Source organism: Danio rerio, chromosome 12 (assembly GCF_052040795.2).
Source record: "Danio rerio strain M-AB ecotype USA chromosome 12, GRCz13ab, whole genome shotgun sequence".
NCBI lineage: Eukaryota > Metazoa > Chordata > Actinopteri > Cypriniformes > Danionidae > Danio > Danio rerio.
The window spans coordinates 30,986,911-31,008,746 of NC_141032.1; the positions used below are offsets into that span (position 1 = coordinate 30,986,911).

The 21,836-nt window shown below is 35.7% G+C and overlaps 2 protein-coding genes across 5 annotated transcripts in view; one reads left to right on the plus strand and one right to left on the minus strand.

Moving 5' to 3' along the window:
• The window catches only part of tbkbp1 (TBK1 binding protein 1), a 107,316-nt gene extending 104,882 nt beyond the window's left edge, over positions 1–2,434 (plus strand). For both annotated transcript variants that reach the window (XM_087276450.1, XM_087276449.1), the window contains one exon: positions 99–2,434. In XM_087276450.1, coding sequence (XP_087132576.1) covers positions 99–230 — 132 coding nt within the window. In that variant the 3' untranslated portion in view covers positions 231–2,434. The remainder of the gene's footprint in view (positions 1–98) is intronic.
• The window catches only part of LOC100538338 (uncharacterized), a 146,846-nt gene extending 133,567 nt beyond the window's left edge, over positions 1–13,279 (minus strand). Inside the window, exons 1-4 of one of the 3 annotated variants that reach the window (XM_087276471.1) lie at positions 12,998–13,279; positions 11,615–11,701; positions 11,406–11,520; positions 11,026–11,177 (exon numbers count right to left, since the gene is read on the minus strand). In XM_087276471.1, coding sequence (XP_087132597.1) covers positions 11,026–11,102 — 77 coding nt within the window. In that variant the 5' untranslated portion in view covers positions 11,103–11,177; positions 11,406–11,520; positions 11,615–11,701; positions 12,998–13,279. The remainder of the gene's footprint in view (positions 1–11,025; positions 11,178–11,405; positions 11,521–11,614; positions 11,702–12,997) is intronic. The other 2 variants (XM_087276473.1, XM_087276472.1) reach the window with 2 other exon arrangements.
• Positions 13,280–21,836: the final 8,557 nt, after the last annotated feature.

The following is a 21,836-nucleotide window of genomic DNA, read 5'->3' on the forward strand; positions in this document are numbered from 1 at the left end:
TACTGATTGAACTATACATTTCTATATGTACATATAACTGTTTTATTAGTGAATTTTAAGCATTACATCTGTCAAACTTGTCGCTGTGTCCTTTGCAGCTGTGGATGGAGACGGAGGAGGAGGGTGATGTCAGGAGCTGCCCATTGTGCCAGCTAATCTTTCCTGTTGGTTACCCTGATGATGCCTTGATCAAGCACATTGACTCGCACCTGGAGAACAGCAAGATCTGACACCCACAGCCACGTTATGACCTTCTGTTGTTCCACAGTTACATTCATTCGCCGCTCCTGGTATTTTTAGCTGGGTGCCTTCAGACAGAATGTAGGCGATGCACCTGTGGCCAGTCTTTCAATTTGATAAGTGAAACGAAGATCAATGACAACCTACGCAACTCATATCTCTATGTATTTTGCTTTTTCTTTTTTTTTTTTTAACAAATGTCTTGCAAGATTGTACCATCTTAAACACCAATTATCAGCAATTACACACACTAAATAGACACTCCAAATGAGCGTATTGCAATATAAAGGCTCATTTTCTACGCTTCTGGCGACAATTCCCATGATTATTTGCTTTTCGACATATATCGTGATACATTTTATGAAAACTGAGATGTTATGAGGATGCTGTATGGGATGATTTTGAGGAAATTTTACACACACAGCCAATGGTTGCATCATCTGAATTTCAGCACTTTATATAAGCACTTAATATCCAGTTTACCTTTACCAATACTACTAACACTGAGGCAAAAAAGTAAAACCTAACAGATATTATTTATTTTTTAATATTCCAGGGTGTCACCCTTAAAAAATATATCTTAGTTTGGCAGGACTTCCCTTTAAAAAAACTGGATTATTTGTAAGTATCTGTAAATTCACGCTCACATCTATTTTGTTGGTCTTCCGGGGTGTTTGGATGTACAAAAAGGGGAGTTTCTTTTTTTATTTATTATAATTCTAATGTATATAATGATTGCAGCTCTGTGTTTCAGCCAAACACTGACAAAACACCAGTTACTGTTGTTTCTAAAGACAGTAATACTGTGATTCCAGGAGTACACTAGGACGATGGATGGTTTAATGAAATTTTAATGTAATTACCTAAGAAAAATTGTAAAACATCACAGGGCGCAATCAGTTTTTTTAACATACTGTAAATGTATACATGCATTTAAGGTCAATTATATGTATTATTAACCTGTAAATTCAGCTATATAATATAGATATGCATTTTGCAAGCAAACAAACTGCTGAATATTAAAAGAAAACTATTGGATCTGCTAATAAGTTGTTTTTTTCCATTCGCTGTAACCCAAACAATAAAGTCACCTTGCTGAGTATTTAATTTGCTAGCTATCTTATTATTCCATATTCTTCGATGTGTACCCTATGCTATAAAGTCTTCTTTGTAGTTACTTTCCCTAATTCAAAACGGGGCGCTGGATATGCTACTAACCCAAATGCAGAGGAACTAATTTGGGAAAGTAGCACAAAGAAGTCAGTCATCGCTGGTGCACATGTGTGAAATTACAAAGCCAAATATAGCAAACAGCAATGAGAAGCTGTAAGTGTCTGTCTTATAAATGAGTGGAGGATTCGTCCAACTGGTCATTTAATATAATGTGAAAACTGCTAATATTCTGGAAGAAACCATAACTGATGTTGTAAATATGAATTGTCTATTAAATCACCATTGAATATACCATACTAAAGGCTTAAAAAAAAGTATGGTACGGATATAACTGCAACTGAAATACCATCTATACAACCAAAGACACAGACTGCTTGTTTTCTTTTTACACATGTTCACTTTAAAGCATATTTTGTTGAAATATGGACCATTTTTAAAGGAAAACCCCTGTGAAATTAGTGTGCGCAGACATGGAGCTTGCAACTGGAGTGTAAAGACGATCAATTACTGCAAAAATCACACAAAAGTTTCCATATACAGTATTAACTTGTCTTGCACCCTTGTTCAGAATAAAAGCAAAGTAAATCTTCAGCCACTATTCACAAAGATTCGCTCAGGAGTTATTTAAAGAGCTACTGCCGTTTCCTTGCTCCTCAAGACAGTGTTTTTCTCATGGCAAATTAGAAACTGAGTGCTTCTCTGGATGCTCAAAGTACATGGTCGCTCTGTTGCCCTGCAGTTTGGTGTGTGACTTTTTGTGATATTTTTAAATAACTCAGGGGATAAAGCTTTGTGAATATGGCTCCTGGACCATACACGACTGGCCTCCACAGAAACAACGGGACAAATCGCCAAATATTAAAGAGCTAAGAGGACACTAATGGGGTAGAGATATTTTGTTATAGGAACAATGTACTTTAAAGAAAGCAGAAAAAAGATGATAAAAAGACACTAAAGTGAATGCATATTGTGTCAAAAACTCTTCTGTAAATATTATGAAATAAACTGGAACATGCACTGACTTGGTGTGGTTTTTGTTTCATTTTTATAATTAACTCACTGTATTTCAGAATGTTTTTGAATATTTTTATCATGAATTTTGCAGAAAACAAAGAACAGACAGACTTACCCATATTGTAACAATAATCTGTGCAAAATGTCAAATAAAGCATGAAACAAGTAAAATTGGTGACATGCAAGACCATTACCATAAATACTTGGACATTGACACAATTCTAACCATTTTTGCTCTATACACCAACACAATGGATTTTAAATTAAACAAACAAGATGTGCTGACTGTCATCTTTAATTTGAAGGTATTTACATGCAAATCAGGTGAACAGTGTAGCAATTACAACAGTTTGCATATGTGCTTCCCATTTGTTAAGGGGCCAAAAGTAATTTCTTCTTTTTAAGAATGTTCTAAACTGTTGTTTTGAACATGATGTTCCATGCCTAATGTTTTTGCTATCTCTCTAATTGGTTTGTTTTGTTTTCCAGCCTAATGATGGCTTGTTTGACTGGCTTTGGATCTCATCTTGAGAGTTGACAGTAACAGATTCCAGATGGAAATAGCACACTTGATATGAACTCTGGACTTTTTGTTTGCTCATTGTAATTGGGATAAAAAGGGTATTAACACAGACCTGGCCATGGAACAGCTAGAAGCCAATTGTCCAGTTACTTTTGGACCCTTAACAAATATTCAGCCCTACAGCGTTCACCTAATTTGCATGTAAACACCCTCAAATTAAAGCTGACAGTCTGCAGTTAAAGCACATTTTGTTTGTTTCATTTCAAATCCATTGTGTTGGTGTATAGAACCAGAAATGGTAGAATTGTGTTGATGTCTGAATATTTATGGATCTAACTGTATATAATCTACAAAAAGACACAGAAATGGATGTAAAGAGAGAGAGAGAGAGAGAGTGAGAAAAAAAAACAGAAAAATCTTCAGATATTAAACAACATTGTTAGACTTTGTTGTGCTAGAAAAAAAAAGACTAGATCCCACACTTTATCAAATTTCATAGAGTTCCCAGAAGTGGTATATCTAATTATTTCCAAATGCAAAGTGCAGGTGAGTCCAAGAGGCCAGTTAGAAAAAAGAGGCCGGTTTTTCTTATTTCAGAATGCTTTTAAATAATCCTCACATTATTGGGTATTTCATAACTGAATATGTAAAAGTCCATCTATTAGCCCAAAGACGAAACTAACAGCATGATCGAAGGTTAAATGCCTGTAGACCTTTCTTAGCACTTTTGTAAAAGTTTTTCTTGTATATTAGAATTTATTTATTCATTTGTTTCCAGCTCAGAATTTAATCTGACTCCAATTTTAATGTATCATTAAATTTCAACTGTGTTTCTAATTAGTAGCATATCTCCTCACATCATCAAACGTTAATAAATTTGGATATCTGATTATTTTAGATACACATTCAGTTATTCTTTCATTGGGGACCAATTGTCATTCTGAGTCCATGCGTGGCCACTTTCATGTGCCTTCCCCATTTGGTCTCGCCAGCTTGATTCTTAGAGGTTTGCAGGCAACTGGTACCTTTTTAAATTGGGCACCTACTGCTTGCTCTGTGACAGAAAAGGTAGTCTACCCAGTCTTATAATGCAACTTGACAACTTTAAAAGTGGTCAGAAAGCTGAAGTCCTACGAATAAGTGCTATCTGCTTTTTTATTTGTGATCTTCTAGTTTGATCCACGCTGGCTGTAAAGCACCAAAGGTCAACAAAAGTGTCCACACAATTTACCGGTAATTATGATTTTAGTCGATTTCAAAATAAATGAAATATAACATTTTATTGGTCAAGTAAAAATGTATTACATAATAAAGCAATCAGAAAGCCTAATTAGAGATGATACTGTAAATATACAACATTATTTAAAGATAAATCAAAGAGTTAGAGAAGCATACCTGATCAGAGAACTACAGTCATTTTTGCATCTTTCCCTTAAATACTTAACTCAGAAAAAAAAAAACATACATTAAAGATAATAAAAGCTTCACCAAGAGCTCTGTCTGGCCATATGTTAACCTAAAAACTATTCACCACATGGGTTGAAAAGTTCATAAATGACAGACAATTTCACACTTCAGTAGGACAGATGTTTCCCAAATCCAGACAATAATACAATAATCATAATACAAGTGACTACTACAAAATTGAGACCATTTAACAATCACACAAAACCATTTAAAATTGCTCCAAACATGGCAAGTGAAAGATAAACAAGATACACCATATGAAGAGGATGCAGATTGGGAGTGGAATGTCATTGACCTGAGCTCTAAATGAAGAAGTGAAGGGGATGGCAGGGAGGGAGGCACATAATGGGTAACTATGAGACAGTTGAAGAACTTGCTCTCTTGTAGGTCTGCTACTAAGACTAGAAGGATTATTGTTTTATTGCATGGCAATTCATGTGATCTTGCCTCATGGAATTCCATGACAGTTCACAAGGTCTGATATTATGGAGATTTAGCCATCCTTACAGATATAATAATTCATATTGCATAGAATTACAGTTTGTGGATTCAATTAAGCATTGACTATTTCAAATTGAAAATTCATTTATTTTCTGGATTCATTGGCAATGAGTTTAAGAAAAATGTTGCCATTTGTTTTATTCTATAAAAATGTTCAAATTTTCAAATTAGCATGGTCATTTAGAGTATTTTCTGCTGAGAATAACAATATAAGGTTTCTGTGATATACAGTGCTCAGCATTTATGAATACACCCCATTTTGAAATAGAACATTTTTATCAATTTCTTAGTGAATATGGGTAAAATATTGGTGAATTTGAACAAAACAGATTTATTAAACAGACAAATTTAATAAAAGAATATTTGTCAAAGAACATCTTTAGAAATGGAAAGATAATACATTTAAATACATGCAAAATATTTCAAAATAAAAAAATTAAAAATACAAACTACAACATTTCAACAGAATTGTATGTATTTTTGTTTGTCTTGATTTTTGCTATTTTTGAAAATTTTATTTCATATTTTTCTATAACATAAATTTTGGCTGCTAACTATTAAACCATTATTATAAGTTATTTTGTTAGATAAGCTCCAGATTTGGCTTAAGTACTGACTAAACTAATGTATTTGCACAAATATAGTATTGTAAAGCATGCTATAGAAAATATTTATTTAAATGAGAGATTTGTGGGGTGTACATGCTGAGCACTTATATATAAAACAATGCATACACTGTAAAAAAAATGTTGGGTTCCAAACATTTGATTTGTGTTAGGACAACATAAAAGAATTAAGTTCACTTATTAGTTTTTATTATTTAAAGTGGACAGAACATTTAAAAATTATGTCGTCCCCCCTGTTTTAGCTCAGAATTTTAACTTATTTAACTAGCAAATAACTTGTGTAATTCAAAAATACTTCACAATAATAATTTAAATAATGGCAATAATTAAATAATTATAAAACTTAATAATCATTACTGAAAAATAAAAACTTCTATGGTATTTTTGTAGTTTAGCATTTTTCTGTAAAATGTACTTTAATGTCCCATTTTTTGTATAGTTTAAGTGAAGTTTATTTATAAACTAATTTTGAGAGGACCACATGCTTATGATTGTTCACCACTGTTCATGCATTAGCCAGTTCATGATTCACCGATCAACTGATTAAGTCTCCATAAATAACCTCCATACCACAGTCATCTTCGTTATAAAAATCCCCCTTCCTCCCCTACTCCTCCTTCTTTCCTAGATGGGCGGCACAGTGGCCCAGTGGTTAGCACTCTTGCCCCCAGAAAGAACGTCACTGGCTCTAGTCCTTACCAAGCCAGTCGAAGTTTCTGTGCGAAGTTCACATGTTCTCCCTGTGCTTGCGTGGGTTTCTCCGGGGTCCCCCAATTTCCTCCCACCATCTAAAAGCTTGCAACTTAAGTTAATTGACTAATGCAAATCAGCACTATAGACGTGCTCCTAGTAAGTAGTTATATCTTCATAACAATCCCTAATTGCTCACTATAGCTTCAAACAGCAGGGGAGTATTTGAGATCTACCTGAGTTCATACTCCTCTCTCGCCCTGCAAACAGGAGGGAGCCCCGGACTCGAGGATCTTATGAGATCAGGGCTCTCTTCCAGGACAGAATGCCAAGTACGGTTTATAATCAATCATGTTTAAACTCTTTAAACACAAATTTGTGGAAAAAGTTATTTTTTGTGAATCATTTTTAATTAGCAATTGTAAATCTGCACGAATACACTGATCTAAACATGACATTTAGAGGATATACAACTAGAACTGAAAATAATTATGCATGACCAGTTGTCTTCCATTATTATTTGATTCATCTAATAATAACCAAACGTATGTTTTGCTCTCTCTTAACAGCCCCTGCATCTTAGAAAGATGCATTTTCATGCCATTTGAACTGCCAGCAACAATAGAGGTGTTTCTTTTTTTTCAAAGTTCTCTCATCTGTTTTCCTCTAATTCCCCCGCCCCACTTCCGACCCTTTGTGTCATTTCTGTGCCACATGCAAACACTCTTAGTGAGAGATGCACTTCTTTCAAGTTCACAGGATGGCCCTCCCATCCGTTCAAAACCACAAACTTTAGTACTCTCTCTTTTACACTCTGCTTTCTCCCTCACTCTCTCTACCCTCTTCTCTTTCTTGACACAAATGCAAATATTCAACATTACAGTAGATATGGGTCAAACTTGGGTTTTGGAGAATAAAATAAAACTTTCGAGGAAGGGAAAACAAAACCAAGTTGATTGATCATTTTTAATTCAAAGTACACTCTAAATATGCTGTGTTGGTTGATCAAACCTGTTTAAGTTACTTTCTTCCGTTTTACACAAAAGAAGATATTTTGAAGAAAGCTGAAACAATTGACTTCTGCAGTATTTGTTTTTCTTACTATGGAAGTCGATACAGGTTTTTAGCTTTAATCAAAATATCTTCTGTAACCATTGTCTTCCATAGTAGCAAAAACAAATATATAAACAAACATATATGGAAGTCAATGGTTACAGCTTTCTTAAATATATTGTCTGTAGTGTTCAACAGAAGATAAATATAAACCATATAAAGGGCAGCGTGTTGGCGCAGTGGGTAGCGCTGTTGCCTCATAGCAAGAAGGTTGCTAGTTTAAGCCTCGGCTGGGTCAGTTGGCATTTCTGTGTGAAGTTTGCATGTTCTCCCCGTGTTTGCGTGGGTTTCCTCTGGGTGCTCCGGTTTTTCCAAACAAGTCCAAAGACATGCATAAGGTGAATTGTGTAAGCAAAATTGTCCGTAGTGTATGTGTGTGAATGAGAATATATGGGTGTTTCCCAGTGATGGGTTGCAGCTAAATGGGCATCCGCTGCATAAAACATATGCTGTATAAGTTGGCGGTTCATTCCGCTGTGGCGACCCTAGATTAATAAAGGGACTTAAGCCCTGCTCACACTGTGAAATTTCAGACACGATTTTGTCATCTGAGACAAATTTAGGAAATCCTAGGCTAAAATCTGTGGACTTTGATCATTGATTTGACATGTTCACAGACAGCTGTTTAATGCTTACTGCAATCAGATTTTTCCTCCAATGAAGTTCTGGCAATGTCAGAGGATTTCAGACACTCTCTGCAGTGTGGCAACAGCTGCGATAAGCGTCAATCCAAGAACCAAAAAGAGCTCTGAATTTGATGACACAATCCATGTGACAATTCAAATGACGGAGGGGAAATGTCAAAACAGTTTTTTTATTCCTGGTTTTATTATTGAGACACACTGTGTGCAAAATTGCCGCAACGGTCATGTTTTACGTTTGCTGTGAGGAATCATTTCAGGACGCAGGATAGTGAAAGTGTCACAGGTGAATGACATCAAACTCTAGAATTATAAATAAATAAATAAATAAATAAATAAATAATAAATTGCTAGTTCTCTGCAACTCTCACATGGTTGCCCGCTGAAGCTAAGCAGGGCTGCACCCGGTCAGTACCTGGAAGGGAGACCACATGGAAAAACTAGGTTGCTGCCAGAAGTGGTGTTAGTGAGGCCAGCAGGGGGCACCCAACCAGCGGTCTGTGTGGGTTCTAATGCCAGAGTATAGTGTAATGTAATGTAATGTTATGTGTATTTATATAGCGCATTTATTGTGTATGGCCATACACCCAAAGCGCTTCACAATCATGAGGGGGTTTCTCCACACCACCACCAGTGTGCAGCATCCACTTGGATGATGTGACGGCAGCCACAGGACAACGGCGCCAGTGCGCTCACCACACACCAGCTATTGGTGGAGTGGAGGGACAGTGATAGAGCCAATTCGGTGGAGAGGGGATGATTGGGAGGCCATGATCATAAGGGCCGATAGAGGGACTTTGGCCAGGACACCGGGGTTACACCCCTGCTCTTTCACGAGAAGTGCCATGGGATTTTTAATGACCACAGAGAGTCAGGACCTCGGTTTAACGTCTCATCCGAAAGACGGCGCCCACTGACAGTTTAGTGTCCCCTTCACTTTTACTGAGGCATTAGGACTCACACAGACCACAGGTTGAGCGCCCCCTGCTGGCCTCACTAACACCACTTCCAACAGCAACCTAGTGTTCCCTAGTGGTCTCCCATCCAGGTACTGACCAGGCTCAGCCCTGCTTAGCTTCAGTGAGTAACCGGTCTTGGGCTGCAGGGTGACATGGCTGTGGGGACTCTACTCTGCTCAGTGAGCGCCGTCTTTCGGATGAGACACAAACCGAGGTCCTCACTCTCTGTGGTCGTTAAAATCCCTAGATGTCCTTTGAAAAAGATTAAGCTGTTTCACCCCGGCATCCTGGCCAAATCTGCCCACTGGCCTCTGTCCATCATGACCTCCTAACCATTACCATATCATAATTGGCTTTAACACTGTCTCCTCTCCACCAGTCAGCTGGTGTGTGGTGTGCGGTCTGGAGCAAAATGGCTGCCAGGTGGATGCTACACACTGGTGGTGGATGAGGAAATTCCCACTATGTGTGTAAAGTGATTTGAATACCCAGAAAAGCGCTATATAAACGTAAGGAAATTTAAAATGTAAGTGTGAGTCGGCCTAAAACAAAAAAAAAAAGAATAAACCAAATAAATAGTGAGTAAAATCTAATTCTTGAGTGAACGAACCCTTTAAAGACATTTTTAACGGTCGGGTGTGTCCATTTGTTTTCCCAGCATTTAGAAAAAAACCTTAATTTTTTAACTCATTTGAGAAAGATCACAGTGCACTGCTCTCACGGTTATCTTTAGGAATATTTAACCAGTCAGTACAGTTTAAAAAATGTATTGACTGCCAATTTCCAAAGAAGTGTTCAAAGCATTTTCCTTGTTCGTGAGAAAATGCAATAGAAAGTACATGACCATATAAGAAATTAACATTAGTGGTTAACACAAACACAAATATCTTTTCTGACGTGTTGTCAACTTCACACATTATACAAAAACGAACAAAGGTCTCAGAAATTAACCGCTTGATTATTATAGACCTGTTTTTCAATAAGCATATGTATGATTCATGTGTTGTATATCACAAAAAACAAAGTCACTGAGGCATCAAAATCTATACTGAAGAGAATTTATATGCGTAGAAAGTCTTTTGTGGAAACATCAAAATGTGGATAAAACATTCACACTGTAAAACTCAATAAGTTAAGGTAACTCAAATCCTACTGAGTACTGTGATCGCAATCCATTTGAGTAAACAAAGCAATTTGAGTAAAGTAAAATCCAATAAATAAAGAAAACTCAAACCAACTGAGTACTGTAAAACTCAAACCGTTTGAGGAAATCGATTGCTACAAACCATTTAAGTTAAAAAAAAAAAAAACTAATTCTGATGAGTATACTGTGAACTTATCCCATTTAAGTTGAAGTAATGAGGTATTTAACTACACTCATTCCATTTGATAAAGTGGACTGTTGGGTTTTACAGTGCAGCAAAAGAAAAGTCCAAGGCACTCGAAAAATGTGAAAAAAATATATATTTAAAAGCCCTTATTGACATGGCTATTACTTAAAACTGCAGATATGCATTTCGGCAATCACTTGCCTTCATCAGGGTAAAAATGTGGGTAAAATATTGTTCCAACATCACTTAGTGTAGAGGATATATACGTGCAACAGCATTCATAGTACTTACTTAATGTACATGTTCTTATTAAAATATAAAAGAATAAGTGATCAGATTTTGTTGAGTATTAAATTAGCAAAAACATTTCTGACAAATGTATAGTTGTTTAAACGTTAATGGCAAAATATACACTTTTTCAATTATGATTTATTTATATTTTTGGGCTGCGCTGTAATCCTTATCTAGTCCTTGATTATATCATGATTTTGATTCTTGTTTTAACATGAGAAAAATTTTAGCAGATAAAATATTGTTACCTTGAATGCTATTAGTGGGTAAGTGTGTGTGTGTGTGAGTTTGGGGTTTGGGTGGTGATCCTCTATGACACTTTTTTAGTTTTGAACCTCCTGTTTTTCTTTGAACCATAATTATACATGTACACATTCATAAGTGGCACTCTAGAAACCACATAAATCTGTCCTTATTTGGAAAAACATGAGCATTTAAATAAAGAGCTGGCCCTACCTTTGCTGCTGCAGCCTACAGTATATGGAATGATTTTCCACTATTCTAGAACTCAAGATCATCGGGTCAGTTAACATCTCAGCTCATCCAAAATCGGAACGTTTTGCCAACCATTATGGATCTTCCATACAGGTACAGAGAGTAAAGTAATGCTGAAACGAGAGAAAGAAAAAAAAACACTTAAAACTTTGCATGGCTGCAAGCAGGCTTGATTGTGTACACCTGCTCATAATTCTAGGGTGCAACTGAAATAGGCAAACCTCTTAATTAACAGCGGGTGCGTATGGTTACTGTTTCTCTCAACTGAGCAGTTATTTTATAGAAGAGACAAAAAAAGAAGTGTAAATGTTACATCTGAAGATAAAATCATAATTAATTACTTGTATGAAGCCGTCTAGGTTCTGGATCCAATTGTCGAATTCCATGTTTAATTATCTGATGTGATCTCCAATGAGTTCTCTTTTTAATCCTGCTAGTGCTGCGTACACCACGAGCCTAAAAATGAAAGAAACTTAGCAAAATACAATAAGTGCTAGAACTATTGAAAATAAGTGCAAACACTATTAAATTTTTTATTTTTTTTACTGACATTAATGTTTTTGAACAGAGATGTCCAAGGTAGGGCCCGCGAGCTGAAGTTGGCCCAAGGTAACATTTGATTGGCCCACCAATCTATCTGAAAAGAAAGGGGGAATATTGGGGAGGTGGTTGGAGTGAATGCCATTGACAGTGATCATCATTTCAAATTTAACGTAACCTTTTGTTTCTTTGTTTCATTGACACAAAAACTTAAATGATTCAATTAAATGTTGTACATGCATCAGAATTTTAAAATGTAAATACTGTCACTTGACAGATGGAGGATAATCCACAAGTCATCTGCGAACAAATCAAGATGAAAGCAGGGACAGCTCGATGAGTGTATTTAGCATTTTACAGTAATAAATTCATTATAAATGGTAAAAAATGAATTTGGGTTAGTTAATATGATTTAAAGCAACATTTTCTAGTTTTTTGTTTAAATATAATCGACTAAATTGGCAAATTCCACTTAGCAATTTTATTATAATACAGTTTGCTTTATATTCTGCCCACAGCCCTCAATCAAGCTAGGTTTTTGGCCCTTTTCAGAAAAACTTTGGGCACCCCTGTTTTAGAACAAATTTAAACATTAGTGCAAACTTTTCATTCCACAAAAGGCTTATAGTAAAAAAAAAAAAGTTGTGTTTGGTTATAAAAGGACAATTTACCTAAAAATTAAAATTCTGTAACTGTTTACTCATCTTTTAACTGTTTTAAACCTGTTCGACTTTCTGTCTTCTGCTGAACACAAAATAAGTTACTTTGAAGAATATTGAAAACCTATAACCATTGGCCTCCATAGTATTTGAATCCCTACTGTGGAAGACAATGGTTACAGGTTTTCGGCTTTCTTCAAAATATCTTATTGTATTCACTAGAATGAACCTAATAAAGGTTTTGAACCATTTGAGGGTGAATCACTTTTGAGAGAACTCCCCATTTAAAATGCTACTCACTTTGAAAAAATATCTAAAAAAACTTTTCATAAAATTTTCACTTTTTCTATGGCTACACTGTAAAAACACCTTTTTGCTTCATGACACCTTTGAGTGTAGACTTCTAACCTGGCAACCCTGCTTAAAGATTAAAAAGTGTCAAATTCAAGCCCACCATATTTTCCCCCTAGTAATGGTTCACCGTTGTTCGAGACTTCTGAGCTAATTTGTCTTTGTTTATGTTTAGTTGTAGCAGCTTTTGTTTTATATCATAAACTAATATTTCTTGTTGCCTAAATTAAATGTTGTAGTAGGCTAATTAAAAGTCTACGTCTGTAAGTAGCTTAGCATGCTGTTCGTATTATTTACCTTTACCAGCTAATTAACTTTAAATCTCACTCATTCACATAGACAGTGGATCAGTATTGGATAGTCCCATCAATATTAATCATTACCTCACTACAGAATGTCCCCATGGGTCTATTCCACATTTTGGTTGGTATCCAGCCATGACTTTTAACAAGATCACACGTTTACGACAGATCTTAGGGATTATCTCATTCGACTCATTATCCATGTGTATCCCACATTTTCCACTAGATGGCCAGGAAGATCTGAGGAAAGAGCTCTTTCACCATACACGTGTGCCACACTGAAGATTTACGGTAAAGAATAAATGCTATATGAATATTTTTCAGGGTGTACTCGAGACAAAATGAGTTTCAATATAATTATGTACTGTTATTTGTTTATTTATTTATTTATGTTTATTTGTTTATTTACCCATTCGTCCGTTTGTTTATTTATTTATTTATTTCAGTACAATTTATGCTTACCAACACATTAAATAATGCATTTGCTAATAGATTAGATGACATGACCTTACAATGAACAACACATTTATTAAGCAAAACTAAATCAAGTTCATGTGAGCTTACAAATATTGTAATCTGTTACAAACAATGAACAATGACTCAGGTTCAGAACACAATCTTCAACTTGCATGTTATTATTGTTTGTAGACTCTTTAATAACATGATTTATCACTAACAAAGCATTTGTTAAGGGAATTAGGAACACTGTTCTAACACCATTTAATATGTTACTAGCATTTGCAGACACTTTACTAACCTTATTTATCACTATCAAATGTCTTTTTCTTATTTACTTTACTTTTTAACTTAATATTTCTGGTTTTCGTAACTTAATTTTTGTAGTTATCAGAACTTATAAGTTTCATGTTTTTGCATTTTATTTTTGTCTAGTTACTGCTAATTAATTTTAGTGACTGACTTTTTCTAGTTCTTATAACTTTGTTTTTCTAGTTAGAGCAACTTGTTAAGGTTTACACAACTCAATATTTCTAGTTGCTCAAACTTCATTTTTCCAGCTTTCCCAACTTATTTTTCTTACAAAGGTCATGTTCTCATTTATTTACTTTTTTGTTAATTCTTTCTAGTCACTGCAACTTAATTTACAGCTTAATATATCTGGTTCTCATAACTCATTTTTTGTGGTTAGCACAACTTAAATTTTCAAGTTACTGCAACTTATTTTTATTTTTTTAATTTCATTTTTTTTACTGCTAATTACTTTAACAGTTACTGCAATATAATTTTTCCAGTTCTCATAACTTTATTTTTCTAGTCAGGGTAACTTAATTTTTTAGGTTCACAAAATTATGTTCCTATGTAGTTGCTTCAGCTTAATTTTTCCAGTTGACCCAACTTATTTTTCTTACAAAGGTATTGTTCTTGTTTATTTATAATGTTTTTTCAAGTTACTGCAACTTAATTTAAAACTTAATTTTTCTAGTTCTCATTACTAAATTTTTGTGGTTGGCACAACTAATAATTTCAAGTTACTGCAACTTATTTTTTCTGGTTCTTATAACTTTATTTTTCTAGTTAGAACAACTTAACCTTTCAGCTTGTTGTTTCAGCTTAATTTTTCCAGTTACACCAACTTATTTTTCAACTTGTTCTTGCTTATTTATTTATTTTTTCTTTCTAGTTACTGTAACTTAATTTAAAACTTATTTTTTTAATTCTCAAAGCTTTTTGTAGTTAGCAGTTACTGCTACTTATTTTTCTAGCTGCTGTAATTTAATTTTTCTGTTTGTAAGTTTACATTAACAAAGATTTTGTCAAAACTGACACAGTTTTTGCCTGCAGCGTTCAATTTTTCTGCATATACAACAAAACGAGGCAGATAGTACACTAGCACATCAAACAGAGCATGGATCAAACAGCGGGGAGCAGAAGTGAATGTGTTTGTGCAGTGAGTCAATCAGGATGGAGTGAGGCATGAGTCTGTGACCTGCGTTTGAACTGCTGACCTGTGTAACTCACTCCTATTGATGAGGGCACACGCACTACCACACTTACACCATAACGCTTCAGCAGACACAGCGCGGCCTCGGGCCAGAGGGACGCACAGGGGCAAGAGGAGGGCAAGAGGCAACAGGGTACCATTTGTCAGGGCGTGAGTTCATTTAGTGGAGTTTTACACCCAAATGAAGACAAACAGAAACTCTGCTTCAAACCTCTGGCCTTGTGAGATTCTGTGTGCTTGAAAATGATACAAAAAGGTTAAAGACAATAATGTGAGTTATTAACATTCAGCCATCTGTTATTGATAATTGAGTCGATTATTTTCAGGATCAGTTATTCATCCATGACTGATGTTCCCTCGACTTCAATTACACAACTACATACAACAGTGGAAACAAGAGCGTTTAAAGATTCATTTGTTTGGGGGCTTGTTTTTGGCTTGCTCAAAATAAACTACATATTTCCTTTGTGTACAGTTTGTTTTGTCATGCGTTTCAATACAAAAAGTGACTTTTTGGCATTTTCAAGTATATCAATATTTGTAAATCAAGAATATAATACATAAATACAGTTGAAGTCAGAATTATTAGCCCCTTTGATTTTTTTTCCTTCTTTAAATATTTCCCAAAGGATGTTTAACAGAGCAAGGAAATTTTCACAGTATTTCTGATAACATTTTTTCTTCCGCAGAAAGTCTTATTTGTTTTATTTCTGCTAGAATTACATTTTTTAAAACCATTTTAACGTCAAAAATTTTTCCGATAGTCTACAGAACAAACCATCATTATAAAATAAATTGTCCAATTACCCTGACCTGCCTAGTTAACCTAATTAACCCAGTTAAGCCTTTAAATATCACTTTAGGCTGTATAGAAGTGTCTTGAAAAATATCTAGTAAAATATTATTTACTGTCAAAAACTATTATGTTTAGAAATATGTTGAAAAACCTTCTCTGCGTTAAACAGAAATTGGAAAAATAAATAAATGATGGACTAATAATTCAGGGGGGTACTAATTCTGACTTCAACTGTGTATATATTATTTAGCTATTTAGGTAATTTTATATTTTAGCTAATTTTAATGTGGTCAATTATTTACTCAAATGTATTGAGTAATATTATTATAATTATTTATATTATTTAAAATGATTTTTAAGAAAATCAAAGCTATACAAACAACTGCACCATTTTTAAATTCTGTATTTATTATTGTTTTCCAAGACATCGAATTATAAAACTGCAAATGTCTATACTTTTTATTTATTTTGTACATTTATTATTATTTTTTTAATCAAGTGACTAATTTAGAAAACTAAATTTAAATGAAAAAATTTATTTCTTAGTTATTAGCTAAACATTTTAATATTTTTTTAAGGTGATATTATATGTTGTGCAGTTTGCATGTTCTCCCCGTGTTACCGTGGGTTTCCTCTGGGTGCTCCGGTTTCCCCTATAGTCCAAAGCCATGTGATACAATTGAATTGAATTAACTAAATTGGCCAAAGTGTATGTGTGTGAATAAGTGTGTATGGATGTTTCCCAGTGATGGGTTGCAGCTGGAAGGGCATCCGCTGCGTAAAACATATGCTGGATAAGTTGGCGGTACATTCCGCTGTGGCGAACCCCCAGATTAATAAAGGGACTAAGCCGAAAAGAAAATGAATTATTTATATGTTGTCTGGTGTGTTCATATACTTGGGGTGTCAATAACTCAATAAAAAACACAATAAAAAAATCTAATATTATCAAAGGTCCTATAATGCAATTAAAATGTAAATAAACTGAAAACCCATGAATTGAGGGTTACATTTTTTTATACAGCATATGTTAATATAACCATAGCCTTACCATTTGAATTAAGCTAGGGCATTTCTAGGGCAGCACAGTGGCTCCATGGTTAGCACTGTTGCCTCACAGCAAGAAGGTTGCTGGTTGGAGTCATTTTATTTGGCATTTCTGTGTGGGTGAATTGAATAAAATAAAATCGTGTATAGTGTGTGAGTGTGTGAGTGTGTGAGTGTGTGTATGAATGAGTGTGAATGGGTTTCCCTAGGTTGTGGCTGCAAAGACATTGCTGTGTAAAACATTTGCTGGAATAGTTGGTGGTTAATTCTGACCTCTGACATAGAGAAGCCGAAGGAAAATGTAGAAAAATAAATTAAATATTTTCTTTAAAAAAAAAAAAAGTTGTTTTTAAAATGTTGAAACAAACTTGCAGTGTGTTGCTGTTCATATATTTTATATATAATGCAGGAAATACTTACATGAAAAAAACTTCCTCAAGCTCAAACCTTTGCCCAACTGACCTAAATTTTCAGCCAACAACATGACCTCATCAAAGATGTTTGAGGGTTCCAACCACAAAATAGGCTATGTCATTTTGCATTCGCAGTCTGTGCACCAATTTTTAAACTAAAAGCCCTAAATCGCTGGTTTATGCAAACCAAATACTGATCGGGTCTACAGATTAAATCAATATCAGTAGAAACCATTGTCTTTTTATTAGGCTTCGCGGTGGCAGCTTGCATTTTATGTGGGTTTTTACAAACCCCCTTTCCTTGTTGGTGGCGCACTTACTAGCAAACGTACTGTAGAGTAGAGTAAGTGTGACCATACGTTCTTTCCATGAAAGAGTGACTCACAGTGCAGTCTAACTGCTAAAACAGCATTAACTAAAACACTAACACTAGATTTCTTTTTGGAATACATCTGCATTTCATCTCCATTTTTAGCAATCAGCCAGGTGTTTTTGTAAGTTGGCTTCATTTGGTCTCTTGTGACTGGTATCACGGCGGATTTTCTGTCAGCATTCATTTCAGTTCTGCGTTTGGTGGACATGGAGCGCAACTTAGCAGAGCTCATCATTAGCTGTTGCCGCATGGCAAACGGGTGGCGCAGCCCTTTTTTTCCATGTGGCAGTATCACAGCTCCGATCTGTCACCCTTTGCTCGCCTTAATGTGTGAAAGTAAGACGTGTTGCGCCTATTAGCACTTTCTGGCAAGGCTGGCATGCTGATCTGTCCTCCCTGGGGAGCCAGGCAATATGGTGGGCCACACTCTGGGCCTGCCAGACACAGAGCCCACTGTCACTCCACATCAGCCTGACATTAACTGCCCAGTGAGGCGGCTAGAATCATATACACACACGCAGTTCAAAGTGTGATTAATTCCTATATGTCATTTTTGAACAATAATATTCAAAGTGATATAGATACCCATACAAGAGGTCACATTTGTGTTACATGTATATAAAACACATGCATTATGTTACAGGTCAACAATAAAATACAATATTTATACATAAAGCACAACCGAAGTTGACCAAAGTGCTGTAGATAGGCGTACTTAAAGACAGAGAAGAAAATAAAATGTAAAATGAAACAATAAGTAAAAGCAAAACAGTAATCAAGGAGTATTAAACGTAAGAAAAAATAGATAGGTCTTCAAAATGGACTTAAACACAAAGGGGGGAAGCCTAATGTAAATTGGCATAGTGTTCCAGAGTTTAGGTCCAGGCATAAATGTAAAAGTTTAATTTTCAAAGCGTGTCCTAGGCACGGTTAGTAAGTGGTGATTGTGGTGATTTTATTCACCATCATTAAAATAAAAACAAAACAAAAAGGCCATTTACTTGGTCAGAATTAGCATGATCAGATTTCTTGTATAGTGGAATATATAAATGATCAGAATTCTGGTAGTGGAATATATAAACATAATCTGGAGACTGAATGGACTGCTCTGAGGTATGGAACAGATTATGTGACATATACTCACCCATCACTTTATTAGGTACATGTTACTAGTGCCTGGTTGGACTCCCTTTTACCTTCAGAACTGCCTTAATGCTTTGTGGTATAGATTCAACAAGATTTTGATCCATATTGACATGATAACATCACTCAGTTGCTGCTGATTTGTCGGCTACACATCCATGATGCGAATTTCCTGTTCCACAACATCCCGAAGGTGCTCTTTTGGAGTGAGCTCTGGTGACTGTGGAGGCCATTTGACTGCAGTGAACTCCTTGTCATGTTCAAGAAACCAGTCAGAGATGATTCACGCTCGATGAAATGGCACATTAAGCTGCTGGAAGTAGCCATCAGAAGATGGGTACACTGTGGTCGTAAAGAGATTGAAAATTCTGACCCTACCGTTCAAATGATGCAGCATAAATCGACACTAATCAAACCAGGCAACTGTATTGAATTGTAGCCTCAGTTTCCTGTTCTTAACTGACAGAAGTGGCACCCGGTGTGGTCTTCTGCTGCTGTAGGCCATCCGCCTCAAGGGTCAACGTGTTGTACATTCAGAGATGCTCCTCTGCATACCTCGGTTGTAATGAGTGCTTATTTGAGTTACTGTTGCATTTCTATCAGCTCAAACCAGTCTGGTCATTTTCCTCTGACCTCAAGCATTAACAAGGTGTTTGCACCCACAGAACTGCCGCTCACTGGATATTTTCTGAGTGAGGGGTTTGCGTCTTTAATAAACTATGGCAGTTTGCGTTCATTGAATGGTAAGAATGATTAATAAATCCATATGAAACAGTCCCCTAAAAGTCACATCTTGCTTTCAGTTTCAGGCGTAGGCGCGTTTTGCACTCACACACAAGCGTACCGCGCCAAAGCCCAAGTGAACCCGATTCAGCGCACTCACACTTCTCAAACAATCCAGGAAACGGGCCTTGGCACGGCCTGGAAAGCATAGTGTGAGTAGGCTCTGAGAGCAACTCATCTGACACCAACAACCATGTCACGTTCAAAGTCAGATGAGATGAAGATTATAAATGCTGTAACCTGGAATATTTTTGCTTGTTAAATAAATTATTAATTTTTAAAACAGTATTACCTATAATTCACAGGACCACCAAAATCCTTATGCTTAAAATAGAATTTTATTGACAATAAAAGAAATGTGTTGTGGGTAACACTTTTCAATAAGGTTCAATAGCTAATGCATTTACTAACATGAACTAATCATGAACAACACATGCACAGCATTTATTAATGATAATTGAACATTTACTAATGCATTATTAACATTTAAGTCCATGCTTGTTAACATTAGTTAATGCACCATGAGTTAACATGAACTAACAATGAACTACTGTATTTTCATTAACTAACGTTAACTAACATGAATAAATACTGTAGTAATGTATTGTTCATTGTTTGTTCATGTTAGTAAATGCATTACTTAACATTAACTAATGAACCTCATTGTAATGTGTGACCATGTTGTGAATTATGTTCAGTTCCTTACACAGACTGATTGTTTTGCTTCATAAGACCTCAATGTATCATCAGGAGCCTCGGATAGTTTTTCTATCCTTCATTTTATGAATTAAGCATCACACTTTCATCTAAAAAATCATCTTTAACCATCTACTGATAAAAAAAAGCCACCTACATCTAGAATCACCTGAGGCTGAGTAAATTACCAGCACGTTTTCCTCCAAGGTCTACTCCAAATCAGAGTTCATGGTGTTGGAATCAGTGGTGTGAAAAGGTTAAGTACATGCCAGTGAGGTTAGCGACCCCGATCTCATCACACCAGGCCTGATCAGGAACTGCAACTGAGCAGAAACACTCCGGTAACATTAGCAGAAAGGTCAAAAGTGGAAAAAATGTCAAATAGCATCATCCTCCAACACCATCTGACCTAACACATCGGAAGTCACTTCTAAAGGCCACAAATATTTTGTGCCTACTGTTTAGTCAGTGGCACACTATCAGAGTTTGCGAGTTTCTTTATTAGTTATGTTTCATGTAGACTCACTAAAATATCGAATGAAAATTTGTGATAACATAACTCGGAGCTTGTCTTCAAAGTCTTAATCTGAAGTGATCCCCGGCAGGCAGGTGAGGTATCATAGCCTGGTTGGTTTTTGACCTGAAATGAATGTAAGATTAAGCAGGGATGGATTGGGTGCTGGGAGCAGAGGCGTGAGGGGGGGCAGGGCTGTCTGCCGATCTGTCACAGCTCCACGCCTCGATGCTCAAGTTCAGATTAACGCTGACGAGACAAAGGGGTGACACGTCCCAGCCCTCAGGGGCCAGTGCAGACACATACGCACACACAATACGCATACATCCTCCTAAATATCCCTATAGGCCCTGCAGGATTGGATAGGGTCAATTTTAGTTCATATCATCCTGGCTGAGGATGCGGCTGCCATTCATTCATTGTGATGAACGGAATTGATTCGATTGATCCTAACTGGACAGTTAAAGTCTTTGGTCGTGTGTCCAGCAAAACTTTTAGGCACTTGAGAACACTTCTGAGGCAAATCATTTTTTCCTGCTAAGATGGAGACACTTAAGTGAAGCCTGGTGACTGATTTCAGAGATTATTTGCCTATGACTAAAAGTGTAGAGGAATTTCACTTTCACTTTTCAATTTCACTGCTTTGTGAAGGCTGGGTGGTGTGGTGTTTGTATTGCCCCTGCTCCACTGAGATTGGAAGGCTGACTCAAAATTGTCATTGATGAGCACTGCGTTATACTCAAAGTTAAACACTCTTTAACTCACGGTTTTGAAGGAGACATAAAACTATAACAATACTAATTTGCAACATTTTTTTAAAGGGATAGTTTGCTCAATTTTATTTACTACGCATTTATTGTCCTTTAACTGATTCTAAACCAGTTTCTGTCTTATTTTGAGCAGAAACTAATATGAAAATCAATGGTTATCAGTTTCCAACATTTTTCAAAATACCTTCTTTTCTGTTCAACAGAAACTCAAACATGTTCAGGATGTGGGACTTGATTGTAGTCATAGATGATTGATTAGATTGTTAAGTTTCTGCCCATTTTTTCCCCATATGGATTTTAAAATATGTTAGTTACAGGTTTATAAGACACAAAATAAATCAACAAGTTGTGGGGAGAATCACATCAAATATTTTGATTAGAAGCAAAGAAACATGAAAATCTATATAAAAAAATATTATTATAAT